Below are 14,532 nucleotides of genomic sequence, written 5' to 3' on the forward strand. Positions count from 1 at the left end.
CAAAATCATCATAGATCAATTTGTTTTTCCAGCGGTCATTAACTTGAACAAAGAGCTTGGAGACCTTCTGGCGACAAACAAGTGATGCTTGAAGCTTCCCAACACTGTTGTCCCAGAATTACAGACTAGGAGTTATCCAGCACAGATGGCTTCCACCTATGTAACAGTAGCTGCAGCGACTTGGATAAAAGATGCAAGTAGGTCATGCCATGCTGAAGAGTTTCTACTAGAAAGTAGCAGATGTCTTGGGAAGAGCTATTAGCACAAAACAAATAATCAAACATTAAAGAGAAAAAGCTAAACAAACCTAAAAAGCAAGCTTACAGTGAAATAATTTCCCCCATATATCCACCTAACTTTCCAGTGTTGATAGTCCAGGACTTCCTAAGATACCTGTGTCCTCTGTGTCCTTGCATTTAATAAGCCTTCTTCTGTGAATCCACAGCCTGCAGCAATGAGTTCCATAACTGAAGTGTGTACCATGTGAAAGAATATTTCCCTGTGCTAGTTTCAACCTTTCTGCCAAGTTATCAAGTAATTTTAAATTTCTGTTTGGTACTAAGTCACGGTTTATGAGAAGTAACTGTACTATACCTTTATAGTCCCAATCACCCTTTTCTGCACTCGTGCAGATTCTGTTGTGACCTTTTTAAGATGAAGCATTCAAGAGGCAAACATCTGTTTGATGTATAGATGTGAGCATTGTTAGTTCCATAAAATTAGTGATGAAAGAATTTGTCTCTTGGACAACAAACCCACAACTTGTAATAGTGACATGCAATACAGCAGCTACCAGTAGGTTTTGGTTGACAAGGCGCAATTCAAATTGCAGAGGTGAAGCACCTAGTAGCCTAAGCCAGAACCTCACTGTGCTGGCTGCTATAGAAGCAAAAAAAAAAATCACTTCCCCACCCAGTTTAATAGTCTAACAAAAAATAGACAGGTGAATAAAGACACGTGAAAGGGAGGTGAAGAGAAGACGATAAATTTGGCACCAAGACATGTCCTCTGCTCAAATTAGTGTTTTGTGCTTTTCAAAACTGGACTTGCTATTTAGGTGGCGTTTGGAATTAACAGTCAGTTTTAAGAAAAATAAAATTTAGTGACTCAATGCTAAAACAAACAAGATTAAAGTTGATGCAATATTAATAATCCAATCAGACATTTGTACCTGGGGGAGGAACAGAGCTCAAGGTCTCGCAAACTACAAACAAAGAGAAGAGATAGTGCTGCAAGGATTTTTTTTTTTTTTTAATATTGTATTTGTTCTACTTCTTAAACACAAAGAACTGTGTCGTCACTTCTCAGGATACCTTTAACTTCCTTTAACTTTAACCTTTAACTACGTTTCACATGTCCCAGCACAATCTCCCCCCCGCCGCTGCCTGTCATTTGTGGCTCAGCAGAATGCAGCAGGATTTTTTTCACATTGCACATTATCTGACCCTGTTAATGCTGGTACCAAATCTCCTGCCCCAAGCAGTGCTTAGAAAGGAACTCTTATTAGATTACCAGCAGTTCTTCCTACACCTGTATTTTCTAAATGTACAGCACCCATGACAATTGTACTTTCACTGGCTGCCTGTGAGCTGTACTCCGACGGTGAAGCAGCCTTCTCTCCGAATTGTCCCAGGGGAACAACTGATCTGCTTCGTGTTCTGGCTGATAATTATTTCCCAAGTATGGAGAAAACGTTCTTTCACTGTTATTGCCAAAACTTCCTCCTTTCATCAATGGAATGTATCAATATCAGCCCAAACTATAAACTTAGGGAAAACAACAAATTTTGAACACACGCCACAGAGTTGCCCCAACTAGTTGTCTAGTGCCTTGCAGCCACACGTTGCAAGCTGCAGTTCTTTGCTGTAGGAAGGCTGTTGTTCTTCCCCTCCTAAACACCCGAATCCCAGTTCCCAGTCAGGTACAGAGAAGTCAAAATCTGGAGTCACAAGCTACTCCCGTGCCTCCACGTGGCTCAATTCGTGCTGGTATTTATTCCATGGTACAGCTGGCTAGCAAGTTCAAAGGGCTGGTTCAGGACAAATGCTGATAACAATTTGCTAATCTGATGGATGATGGAACAGATTGTACACTTAAATTGACAAATGAGAACAACCTGGAAGGTATAACAACATGCTGGCAGATGGGGGCTAGAATTCAAAATTACCTTAATGCAATGAAATAAATAATGTGCAGCTTCAGTGATGCAAAGAGTAGTACTTTTGAACTTCAGCTGTGATAGCCAAACTGGCAAATAAGAAATTATTTCGAAATTACCTGGAAGTTTCACTTATTCAAAAATAACATGTTAAGCAACAAAATGCAAAACTCTGAAAAGAGCAAATTTTACATTGGAAATTTTAAATAGAAGCTTTCTACATGGCATGGAAACCCTCCTTTCCATCCAGTATCAGAAAGGATTTGTCTGTTGTATCATATGTCCTGGGCACCACTCTTCAAGAGAGATGAGGACCGCTTTGAAAGGGCTCAGAAGAGAATGGCAAGAACAACGAATGTTTGATGTAGAAAATATGGCCCATTAAGAGAGATTGAAAGAATTATGCTTGACCTGTATAACTAAGAGAAGATTGTGAGGAAAGGTGAGAAATACTTTTCCTTCAGAGGGAAAAGTAATAAATGATTTTCCATATACAAGGGGATGGGAAAAGGAGTAACCGGTTTCAATTACGGCAAGATAAGACAGACATCAGAAAACAAAAAATAAAGAAATTTCTGATATCTGCAGAGGACTAGAAAACATTGATGAGAGATTATAGTTTGTCCAGTCAGTGCTGGTTCTTCCTCGATGCAGAGACAGACCCAGTGAGTCTTAAAACTCTCTTTGAGCCCCTTCTTCTGCAGCAACCCCGCCTCCAATTGCTGAATCCACTGGCGTACCTGCTTTGAGGGAAGGAGCAAGACAGAGGCTTGCATTGACAGTTACTTACCATTTTCCACTTATCCCAGCACTTGCCATGAAATGACAATGACAATACGTTATAGAGTCCAGATGGTGGTCACTTCCTTTTCTTCCTGCTCTGTTTTTCCTTTTTTGCTAATTTTGTTTGTATGTTGAGAAATACTTGCAGTCTCCTATATTAGCAACTGCAGTACTTGTTCTGTCTTAAAAGGAGGTAATATTTGAGATGCTTCTATTAAGCTAAGCAAAACTTTATAGGAAGCATTAACCTCAGTAACGCACTTACAGAACCTCATGCAATGAAACAGAATTTGGAAGGAAACACTTTGACATTTTCTGGAGGAAAAAAAATTTGTCCAATGAAAGCTAAATATGTATCAAATATATATTTGTGTATGTATGTATGTATGTATTTTCTCTCAGCAGCCCATGAGAATTCCTACAAGACATTTTTCTGCAACTAGGCTATAAAGAAATACCTTTATCAGAAACACATTATCTATTTGTCTCAGCAAATAGCTATGTAGTTATGCTGGCTGCAGCACCTTTTTTAAATTTAGCACCATAAGAGAAGAACTGAACTGCACCGAGGATTGACCTCAAGTAACATTTTGAGTACAAAATTTACAAATATGTACGAATGCAAAGAATCGTGACCATCTCTGTCATCGGTTGGTTTTCCTAACCTTTACTGCATTAGGTATCAGGGAATGTGCTGTTTAGATAACCAGACACACAATGCAAGGCGTGAGCGGACAAAGCAAGCTCCCTGTGACCAATTTATCATCAGAAAGCTGTTTGTGCAAGCTATCTGGGAAAGATGAACAAATACAAGATGGTTGGTCTTCGCCCCTACTGTTTGCTTAAGAATTAATGTAAAACAACCATAAAAGAAATAAAATTTTTAAAATTAATTTCTTTTGTAAAACATAACCAGAGAACACAAGCCATGTTCGTCTAAAGTATTACATAAGCATAAAGACTCTTTGTAAGACGTCAACTCACAGAATTAAAAAAAAAACAGGCAACAAAATGAAACAGTAACTTGACTCATATTTGCTGTGTAGAGAGCAACTTACGGTTTGTACTTCTTAATTGTATGCACACAGCAGCATAACAGACTGGCAGAATTTGCTTTAAGAACTCAAGCAGCTCAAGTAAGAGACGTCGTCTGGGTACTGTGAATTAGAGCTGTTTGCGTTAATAGGACTCAATGGGTCTGCAAATTACTGCTTGGCAGTGCATTAGATGTGGTCGAGCTACATACAGATGTTGACAAATAGTTTGCTGTTAAGCACTTTGCTGCCCGAGTGCACGCAAATGCCACGCAGAACTCGCCCCAGCGGGGAGCCTCATCGGCGAGGCGAGAGTGACAAAACGGAGCAGGGATTTCCAAGGAGCTGAGTAAAGAAAGCTTCTGTTTGTCACACGGGAATGACTAAATGAAGTTCAGCACTTTACCTTGCAGCTAGTAACCTGAACAACACATCTGGAAAACTGTTGGCAAACAACTAGACAGTAAGGCACTGCGGGGCCAACCTAGTACCCCTGGTAACCCAAGAACTCTGTGAGCATCAACTGGACCGTCGCTAAGAGAGTGAACGGAAGAAGTAGCAGCCATTCTCATCCCCTGCAGATCAGGGAGGGAATGTGAAGGGTTGTTTTTTCAAATTATTATTTCTTAAGGCGTTAATCAAGCACATACCAGGTCTGAATTTTCTATTATTTTTAATTGCCTTGTATTAGATGCTCGGTTCTTTCCTTGAAACAAATTTCAAACAAGATCATGCTACACAGCAAACGCAAAAGCGGTCTCTCTCCTTTTCCATGAGGAGTTACTGGAGTGATTGACTCCATGCATTTTCATCCTTGCCTACAGGGTTAGTTCTCAGGAATAATAGCTCACTTCTGCTAAAGCCCACAAGAACATGAAATCTGGAGCTGGTCATAAAGACGTGGATTCTAAGCGTGGATGAACTGCTTCCTGCTGCTGCTGGGAATCTGTGGCAGACATTTATTGCCTTCCAGAGCGAGAAGGGCTCCCTATCTACTTAAAGAGAACCTATGCCATTCTGAACAGTGGGGTATTTTAAAGATGACTGGTCTTTCTAAAATAAAAGGAAAAATTATGGAAGAAATTTGCAAGGTGATGCAATGCAAAAGAAGCCTGCACTTGTACTATTATTAGTATAATATGTATTGAAATATATATCAATATGTACATCTGATCCTGCCATAAAACTAATCTTCTCTTTTACATTGCAGACTATGTTACTTAAAGGCAAAACATAGCAACCCTGGCAGGTAAATTGCCCAGTGTCATCGAGTACCACCTCCCCTTTAGTTTTCTATAAAAGCCATTAACCTAGCAATGATCACAGTGATAAGGCAGCTTATTATCCATTCCTTCCTTACTGAAATAAGCACAGCCTCATGGACCAGCTTGGGAGATTCATTCAATCGGATGCTAAAGGTATGTGACTAACTATTACAGTGTTTTACCAAGGGTTTCAGTTACATTTTGGTGGGGTTTTTTCAAGACTGACAATCAGAGTGAGAAAACCTGTCTCCTTTCTTTTGCAATGTCCAAATGTTGTCAAGAAATAGCAGTAGTGTACATTTTCAAGATATAAAGAAGGGAGATATGAAAAAAGCTTGTAGGAAAAAAAAAGACGATACTTAAGTAGTGAGGGAAAGTCTCTAGCTATCGGTCCTTTATGCATTTAGAGTAAAGCTAACACAGTTGTAACTAGGCAATGACTTCTCTGAATGATGCCGTAGTTTAATTTTTAGATTAAGGCAAAAACGAAATTACAAATCTATCTAGACTAACTAACCCTTGCACAGAGGCCACACGTAACCTCCCTGAAATAACTCCTTCCAGTTAAGAGCTGTCTGAAGCTGAGCTATATTTTAAAAAGCCATTCCTTTTTAAGATGTTCGTTAATGAAACTTCAATCATAACTAAGCATTGGGAATGCAAAAATAAAAGTGTTGTACCTTATTTCTGTTATGCAAGAGCTTAGCTTCCAGCTTCTTCCCACTGGGTCCTGTTACATCTTTTTCCCCACTGGAACAAAGAGACTATTCCTATTATCTATCAGTTCTACATAGAAGTAGTTATAGATGGTGATCAATTACCTGCTGATAGAAGTTTTAAAAAACCTTTAAATTTAACTTACAGTGTTAACATTAAAGATACTGTGAATTTCCGAGGTTTTTATATAAACTCATTATAATATATCCCTGGTTATATATACAGGGAATTAATTTCTTCTTTAACACCATTGACTGGGAAGTCAGGTTCATCTGACTAACCATTATGGTTCTTGGGGCTTCTTCAGTAATCAGTGTTTCCTGGGGCAAAGCATCTGCAGCCCTTCCTGAACGTATGAGCTACCTTAGTAGTTGTTAGATGTATGTTACGCATCTGGCTCCAAACATGTAGTTTGCTCCTGGACCTGCATTCTCTCATTTAGTTACATCCTTGTTTGGGTTTTGATTGTTTGTTTGTTTGTTTTTTAATCCATCCTTTAATCTTTGGATCTTCTATAAATACTGTTTTCATTCATATCTTTGACAAAAATACTTTTTTATTGTATTGCCTACATTAAATGTAGTTTGTATTGCTACTGAAAGAACCTAGCTCTCTCAAGACCTTATTGTCTAATATGTCTAAGGTCAAATGTCTGTCTAAAGTCTTGCAAGACCTTACTGTCTATCTAGCAACAGCTTGGATACTTAACTCACAGCTAGTTCAGCTGTGTTCATTACACAACCTTAGCTAAGATACACACAGCCTAAGTTTTACACAGCATAGGATGAAGGGTCAATCATTTATAATCTCATACCCATTGACATTATTTTGGTGTATTATTTTAGTATTCATTAACTGAGACCTGGAATAACCATTCTATTATTAATTATACATCAGCGGAATGTACCTATTCCTCACAAACAGACCAAATCCCCAAATAAATGGCTAGTCCTGGCTTACACATTTCATACTCTTTTCCAGTCCACCATGTATGAGAAATTTCGTATTAGAGATTTACCACTTGACCCTATGTAGAGTAGTTAACAATCTTTTTTTCTTTTTCCCATTAGAGCATTTTCTAATGAAATCTGAAAGTAGAATAAGGATTCTTAAAGACGCTCACTTAGTAGTGCTAATTTGGCAATTCCTCCGGTGAAAGACAGTAATGAAAGCATAGATCTACTATCTATGATAGTAGATAATCTTATCCATTAAGAGCAAAATTTCCACAATGAGATAAAGCATCACGAATACTCACTGTAGTAGCGATGCACAAGAGTTGACATACAGATTAGTTACATATTTGCATAGATTCTAAGTTACGCTCTGCTGATTAAGCTAATTAGTGGCTTTTGATAGCCATGGACTTCTATGCAGGGATATGCTATCGTTCTCTTACCTGGCACAGTGCGTATAGGAGGAATAAACACACAGAGTGCGTGCCCTGGTGAAATGGGGCTGACCTCCTACGGTCTCTTGTCGGAGTCTATAGGCAGCAGATGCAGACGCATGCATGTGTTTATGGAATGTACTTTGCTCTGCTGTTACTCGGGGACACGCAAAGTGCTTTTCTCACTGCACACACTCCATGTGTGAGAGAAGCCTGCAAATGCCACCTATCTCAAATGCAGCCAACCCAGAAATCCACTGCATTCCTGTGCGATGTACAAAGGCACACAACGCTGAACACCTTTGTAAAGGGATCCAATAGTCACTAGAGCCAGGAGAGAAACTTCTGAACAGTTTTCCATCAGAAAACTGTTTGATGATTAAAAGGTGTCACAGTAAATTATACCAGTATTGATCAAAGTTCATACATAGATCTTTAAAGAAAAACATAAAGAAAATTCTTTCCCTTCAGAAACATTTTGAAATCCAGCACCATCTGGGGTTTCATTATCACAGTCCAGAGACTGTGCAGAGACCAAAGCCACATCCCAGAGTGCTGATGTGGTCACCATAGCTTTGGCAGATGACTCTTACATCCCTTTGTTCCTTTGCCTAACTGTAACAGGCTCAAGAAAATCAGTCTTATGAAGGGTATATTCTCTTCCTACAACATGCCACACTATTAAATCTATTCTTTTGGTTAAAAAATGAAATTAGGGAAGCATTTAATTGCTGTTCAACACTAATCTAAATAACGTATTTTCACATGCTAATTATTATTGTCGCATGGATTTTCTTTGATTTACTGTTCTTATGGATTTTCCCAATGACAGAATAAAGCAGCTGAAAACAATCTGTAAGTGAAGCACTGGTCACATTATGACTAGATACAGGAAAGGTGTTATTAAGTTTCCCTCATTTGGATGTTTTGAGAGAGAACATTCTGTTCAAATCCATGCTCAAAAGATCATTCAGCAAAAAGCATAAGAAAATGACTACATTTCCAGGTATTGATTATATTCATTACTGTTAGAGCTCTTAAACTTAGATTTAAAAAATGTTTTGGGTTGGTTTGGTTTCTTTAACATCACTTTGGAGAAACCAGAGGGTAAATGAAAACTAAAAACATTTGTTTCTAAGTTGTGGAATCAGAATAGTATAAACCTAAAGAAAAGAGAGTTGATTTCCTTTTGAACCTGTAACCTTCCATGTTTTATCCAGAAACTTTTAATGATGAAAGAATTAAATTCTCTTTCATATCATTCCCTTGTTACCTTATTTCTCAGAGCAAGTATGAAGGACCAGGCTTTTAATGGGATGTTACTGTAAAAATCAGATTCTTATGTTTTTATAGTAGGTTCACAGCAACCTGTGGTTTTAGATCACTGAGGTATATCAAAACCCAATCTTTTCCACAGAAGTGGAACTACTCTTTTATATTAATGGGCTTAAAAATTTGTGTGCTTAGACTATCACAGAGTATAGTCCGTTCTCAGGCAGCACTGAGCTAATCTCCTAGCACACAGCTCTTACAGGGCTCTAGACCACCCTTCGAAGCAAGTTCACTACTTAGAGAATTTACCATTGAAGAGAAATTTTACAACTGCTTTCCAGTACCAGAATTACATTGTTTCCTTTCTTAAGTGCCATTGAAATTCTAATTTTAAAAATGTGATTTCACTTTGTTCAATGTTAAGGAACATTGGAAAAGATACGATTGTACTTAATAAAGAAACTGCTGCCACATTTGGAAGACAGAAGGAAGTATCATCAGGAGTTTGCCTCATCCACTTCATTTCATGGAGTGCATAACATAGTCCAAACGCGGAGCAAGACTCGCAAAGTGCTGTGGCTGTTAGTAGTCGCTTGCTGTCTTGCCATTGTTATTTGGCAAATCTGCAGTCGCTTCATCTACTACTTCAGCTGGCCAACCACAACTACTGTGGTAGTTCAGTATGTGGAAAACATCAAATTCCCTGCTGTGACTTTTTGCAACTTGAACAGGTAAAAGTTATGTTTGTTGTTTGCTCTTGAGAGGCAACACCTCTTTATCTGAAAGCAGTCAGGTTTCACAACTTGCTTGAACACACCAGATAACACAAGGAAAATATGGCTCTGAAGGGTATGTCTTCTACACCACCACATGAGATTTAAATGAAGAGGAAAATATGAGAATCAAAGCAGCGAGGTTGTTTTTTTAATCTTCCCCGCCCTTCAGATGAACAATTGCACTACAGATTTTTAAGTTTCAAAACATAAATTGGAGTAGAAAAACCTCTCTGGTGATATTTTTCTATGTATGAGTGTTGCTTCTACGGTGTAACTAAGGGACAGTCATCAGTCACAACCAAGTTAAAAATAAAAGACAAGCTTTGCAAATAGAAACCTCATACAAATGTAGAAATCTTAGTCAAAGCTCAGTGCTTAGTGCTCAGCTTCACAGTTCCAGCTGATATCAGTGGGATTTGCAGGAGGGAAGCATTTTTGTTTATTTGTAAGTCGTGCATCTAAGCAGGAACTTCACTATAGATTTCTACATTTGAAGATAACGGACAAGATTCGGACACAGCCACTTTGAAAATAATGTAATAAACCTACAGCCTGATTTTTAGAGCAAATATATAATATAGGAACAGTTTTAGAAATACAGAAAGTTTACCCACATTTTCTTATCTTCTACCTTTTGCTGGCAGAATCAGCCAGAAGTCCAAGTCTCAAGTATCTGGAGCCATTCTGCCTCACTATGCCTCCTTCCCATCGCCCTGCACAAAGCCATCCGGGGTTATACTGCAGAAAATGCATTGTGGATAGAAGTCCCTCTTGATTACATTGGCCTATGATAGAAATGCCTCACTTCTTGTAACTATAACGGCAGCACAGTAAATAGTCAGCTACTGAGCATGGCAGTTGTCCGCTTAAGCGACAGTCTGCTGCCACATCCATCTGCTGTTCATGCTGTGCTTATCCTTCCCTCCTGTTTTCAGTAACAAGTTTTTTTGTTGGCAGGACAAAGAGGCACAGATCTACCATTGTCTTTATTTTTTGATTCAAATACAGTTATGAAGAATTGTTCCTACCAATCTTCCTTAAGCATTAAGATCTATTATCCAAATATGTTGATATGTTTTTTAAAATAGGATTACATAAAATAGCAATTCTAAAGAATATGGCATTGTAGTTTCATTCCTGTTTATTCTCTTTTCAAACTTATAACTCTTCTGTAAAACCTTACTTTACTTCAATAAAGGACTTCGATGCTGTACATCACTTCCAACAAATCATCACGTTTTTTGAGATTTTTCAAGTGGATTCTAGGAGTAAGGATCACTTGTGGCTTATACCACTGTGTCACCAGCCACAGAGCTCATGGGAAGGTAGACTATCTCCAGACTGGGATATAGTGCCTTAGTAGAGCAGGTATATGAGATTACTGCAAATGCACATAGAAATCAATTTTCTAAATGATGGAAGACAGTTTTTTTTGAAAGGAACAGTTCCTCCCAGCTAGTTTCCCACATGTAAATGCAATTGTTCAGCTTGTCACCAGTTTTACATATCTGGTTGTTGGCTTATGCAGATGGCTAATCTACTCTTTTGTTGTTTATTTTTTAATAAACAACCACACGCAACAGAAATGTTTCCAATATGACTGACCAGAACAGCCATATGAAGTTGTCCATTATCTGTTTTCAGATACGGAAAATACCCTCACAGAAGTATATCATTTATTCATGTTGTAGAGATCAAAGTGCAACATCATGGATAAGAATCACATAGTTTGTGAGCAGACAACAAATCATGTCACAGATTTGGCAAGAGCAGCCTTGAGATCAGTTCTGTCAACTCTGCAGAACTCCAAGCAATTTTTTCTCCTTCCCACTGACAGGTTTCAAGCTCATGCAGTAAGCAACCTCAAGATAATTTTTTTAATTTGGAACATTGTGTCTGGAGTTCTCCAAAAATTTGCCATGGAAGATAAATATTCTCAAGAGCTAAATGATTTCCTCCTTGGGAACCAGAACTTCAGCATCAAAGAGTTTACAAGGAAAAATGGGTTTTATCTGAACAGCAGCACATTGCTAGAATGTGAATTTTTTGGAAAGCCATGTTACCCACAGGTAAATATTTTTTATTTTACTAAAAGAGTAGCATGGAGGGGAAGGGCATGTTTTCTTACCACTCAGCTTGAGACATCTAGCTTTGCCAACTACTCCCGCTGTTTTCCCTTTACCAATGGAGAAAAAAAGTCCTGCTCTAAGTCACCCTGAGGACCCTGAGTCTCCCACTAACTGCAGAGACAGCCTGCTGGACTCCCTGAGCTGTAAAATGGAATTTCAGTCTAAACTTCTCTCTGCCTAGTGCCACTTCTGCACAGATAGCAGCCTTTGAAAGCTGTCATACCTCCAGGCTGCATCGAGCAACCTTTTCCATAAACGGCCTATAATGAAGGTCAGTTTGAACACGTTTTTTTGCAAGACATGGTTGTGTGGTTTTGTTCTTGAAGTCAAGAATATAGACAGCCAGGGTAAATATATATGCAGAGTCCGCAGGAATTTTAAATAATAAGATGAAAATAGACTATCTTTTGGAATTTTGGACAACAGCCAAAGAATGTGATCATCCTATTTTTATGTCGAATCTTCCATAGAGCAATTCTCGACTTAAATAGAAAACTTGAACAGGGAAGTCAAGCCTATATTCTTTCAGATTAATCTAAACTTTAGATATGCTGTAGCTTCTAAAATTAGGCATTGGAGAGTTCCCTTAACCGAAAAACACTAGTGCTAATAACTAAAACTAAAGCAATGAGGTGCAGTCATGTTAGGAAATGTTTTCAGTTAAATGATGAGGTAGCTTTGGGAAAAAATGCAAATATTGTACTTTAGTTTTGAAACAGTCTTCACTAAACATCTACTGGAAAGATTAAAGTTGGTTTTGAATATATAATTCCTGTATAGAAAGACAACAGGACCTCATTAAATTATTCTGAGCAGCTCACAGGTATTAATAAACAATATGAAATTTCTCCTTTAAATTTCATTTTCTATAGGACAGGATTAAATCCTTTTGAATATTTTCATCAATTACGACTTTTCTGATTGTAATATTGTTCCTGCAAACAGGCAGTGCTAAAAGCCAACCAACCCCAGTAGTCCCTCTCTTGCATTGTGACTCACTAATGAGGCTTCAAGTGATCTTTCTTTCATTTTACTCTTCCCTTATTTCACTTATTGAAGGATTTTGAACATGTTTTCACTGAATACGGAAACTGCTTTACTTTTAATCACAATGATCTTCCAGCAAGAAGAGTGAGTTTGTCTGGAAGAGGCTTATATCTACTTTTTGATGTCCAACAGGTACAGCTATCCTAATAATTATAAACCATGAATCGTAATAACTTATAGATGAGTAAAGGTGTTTGTTTAGAGGCTGGTTTTGGTTTGTAGTTTGACTGGTTTTACACAGACCTTTAGAATTTCATGCACAAAATTCTGTACCAAGACTATTTCTGAGTGAGGGGGTGATTTTAAAGGAAAGGTCTAATAGAGACTTAAAAATTCAGAATTATCGATTTTTGTCCACAGCTAAATGGTTCTGAAAGTTGCAAGTGAGTGTATATATGTACGTATACACAGTACATCTACAACTGAAACACATCATCAGAGCAGTAATTTAATTTTATGCAATCATTTCCAGATAACATAATTTCATTTTAATAGATGGCATAGTAGGGAAGGTCATACGCTGCCAATTTCTAAGTAGTACTGAATTTTAGTTGCCGCAGCAACTCCAAGTGCTCAATGCCAGCTAAGATCTGGTCTTTGCACTGTAAATAGTCTCTGACCTTATTTGAATGGTCTTTGACCAACAAAAAACAGAGAACTCAGGGAGTATCATCTTGTGACATCAGGGAAGAAAACTAAAATCTAGAGTAATTTTTGACTCGGACACTCACTTTCATTCTCTAGGAATTATGAGGCAGAAGTGACAGGTTCTGGAGAGCATAATGGAAAGTTTGCTGAAATGCGATGGGTAGTTGTAAGTAAAAGGAATGAATATCGAAGTTAAGAGTAAAGGTTCATCTATGCTTTCTTGCTTTTGAAATTGGGGGATAACAGAAAGAAGTAAAAACCTGAAAGTTTACAGTAACTGGAAGGAAACCCACATAGGTAAGCAACAAAGGAAATTTAAGTCAGCCTACTTCTATACTTTTCTGTAAATTGCCAAAGTTGTGACTAGAGATACAAGACCAAGGAAAAAAAGATAGTACCATTTTCAATATAGCTAAAGCTTCGGAGTTACCCCCGAAGCAAAGCCAGAACTATTTTAAATACTTCTTTTTCTATCAGGAACAATTCACTGATGAACCTGCTATTGGTTATACCGATGCTGGTATAACTTTTGTTATCCACTCACCCAAAGAGCTTCCACGCTTTGATGGTCTAGGTTTATTAACACCGGTCGGCATGCATGCACAGGTCGCAATCCGCCAGCTGAAGGTAAGGACTGCATCCATCAAGCAGAAATAGTGGTCTTTATTGTCTCCAATTCTCTTCTGAAGCATGACGATGAATTAGACATTTTGGAAGTTAAAATGTTTATCATGCCAAAGCAACTTCTAAAAATAACATTTCCTCCAGGTACAAACAAAATTACTGGTGTTGAGGGTGGTGGTGGGGGGGGAAGATGTCATTGTTTTTCATTATCTGTACCTACTGAAGTCAGCCTTTCTTTACTAACATCTTACAGTCCTGCTGACAAATAAAGATACAAGGACACCGCGGCAGTTCTCCATCACGACAACATTAATAGCAACAGAATGTACTGGATTCCTAGTGGAGTCCAAGTGGAATGGACTACCCTTCTGCACTAGGCTGGCTGATCAGGTCCTGCTTTTGCTGGGAGAGAGAGGAGATGATTTTATAATCCCAAAAGCACAAACTGTAATTGCCTCCAATTAAATCACAATGTTACTGTTTATGTCTTCAACAGGCTTCCTTTAGCACTTTAAAATGTGAGAAAACAGTATCTAAATTTAAAAGAGACAAAAAAATTGTATTTTATTATTATTTATTATTATTACCCTACAGTCAATTATCCAAGAATACCCATGGGGAGAGTGCAAGCCTGATATAAAGCTTCAGTACCAAAAGATTTATAGTACTAACGGATGTTTGCAGGAATG

At 38.1% G+C, this 14,532-nt stretch overlaps 1 protein-coding gene across 1 annotated transcript in view; it reads left to right on the forward strand.

Annotated features, from left to right (window-relative positions):
* Positions 1–5,353: 5,353 nt before the first annotated feature.
* ASIC5 (acid-sensing (proton-gated) ion channel family member 5) overlaps positions 5,354–14,532 on the forward strand; it is a 16,153-nt gene continuing 6,974 nt past the window's right edge. Inside the window, 6 exon segments of the mRNA XM_010286741.1 lie at positions 5,354–5,393; positions 9,044–9,350; positions 11,233–11,464; positions 12,584–12,703; positions 13,697–13,846; positions 14,438–14,532. The exon segment at positions 14,438–14,532 is cut by the window's right edge and continues 10 nt beyond it. Coding sequence (XP_010285043.1) covers positions 5,354–5,393; positions 9,044–9,350; positions 11,233–11,464; positions 12,584–12,703; positions 13,697–13,846; positions 14,438–14,532 — 944 coding nt within the window.

The sequence above is a fragment of the Phaethon lepturus genome, unplaced genomic scaffold, assembly GCF_000687285.1.
Source record: "Phaethon lepturus isolate BGI_N335 unplaced genomic scaffold, ASM68728v1 scaffold7275, whole genome shotgun sequence".
Lineage (NCBI taxonomy): Eukaryota > Metazoa > Chordata > Aves > Phaethontiformes > Phaethontidae > Phaethon > Phaethon lepturus.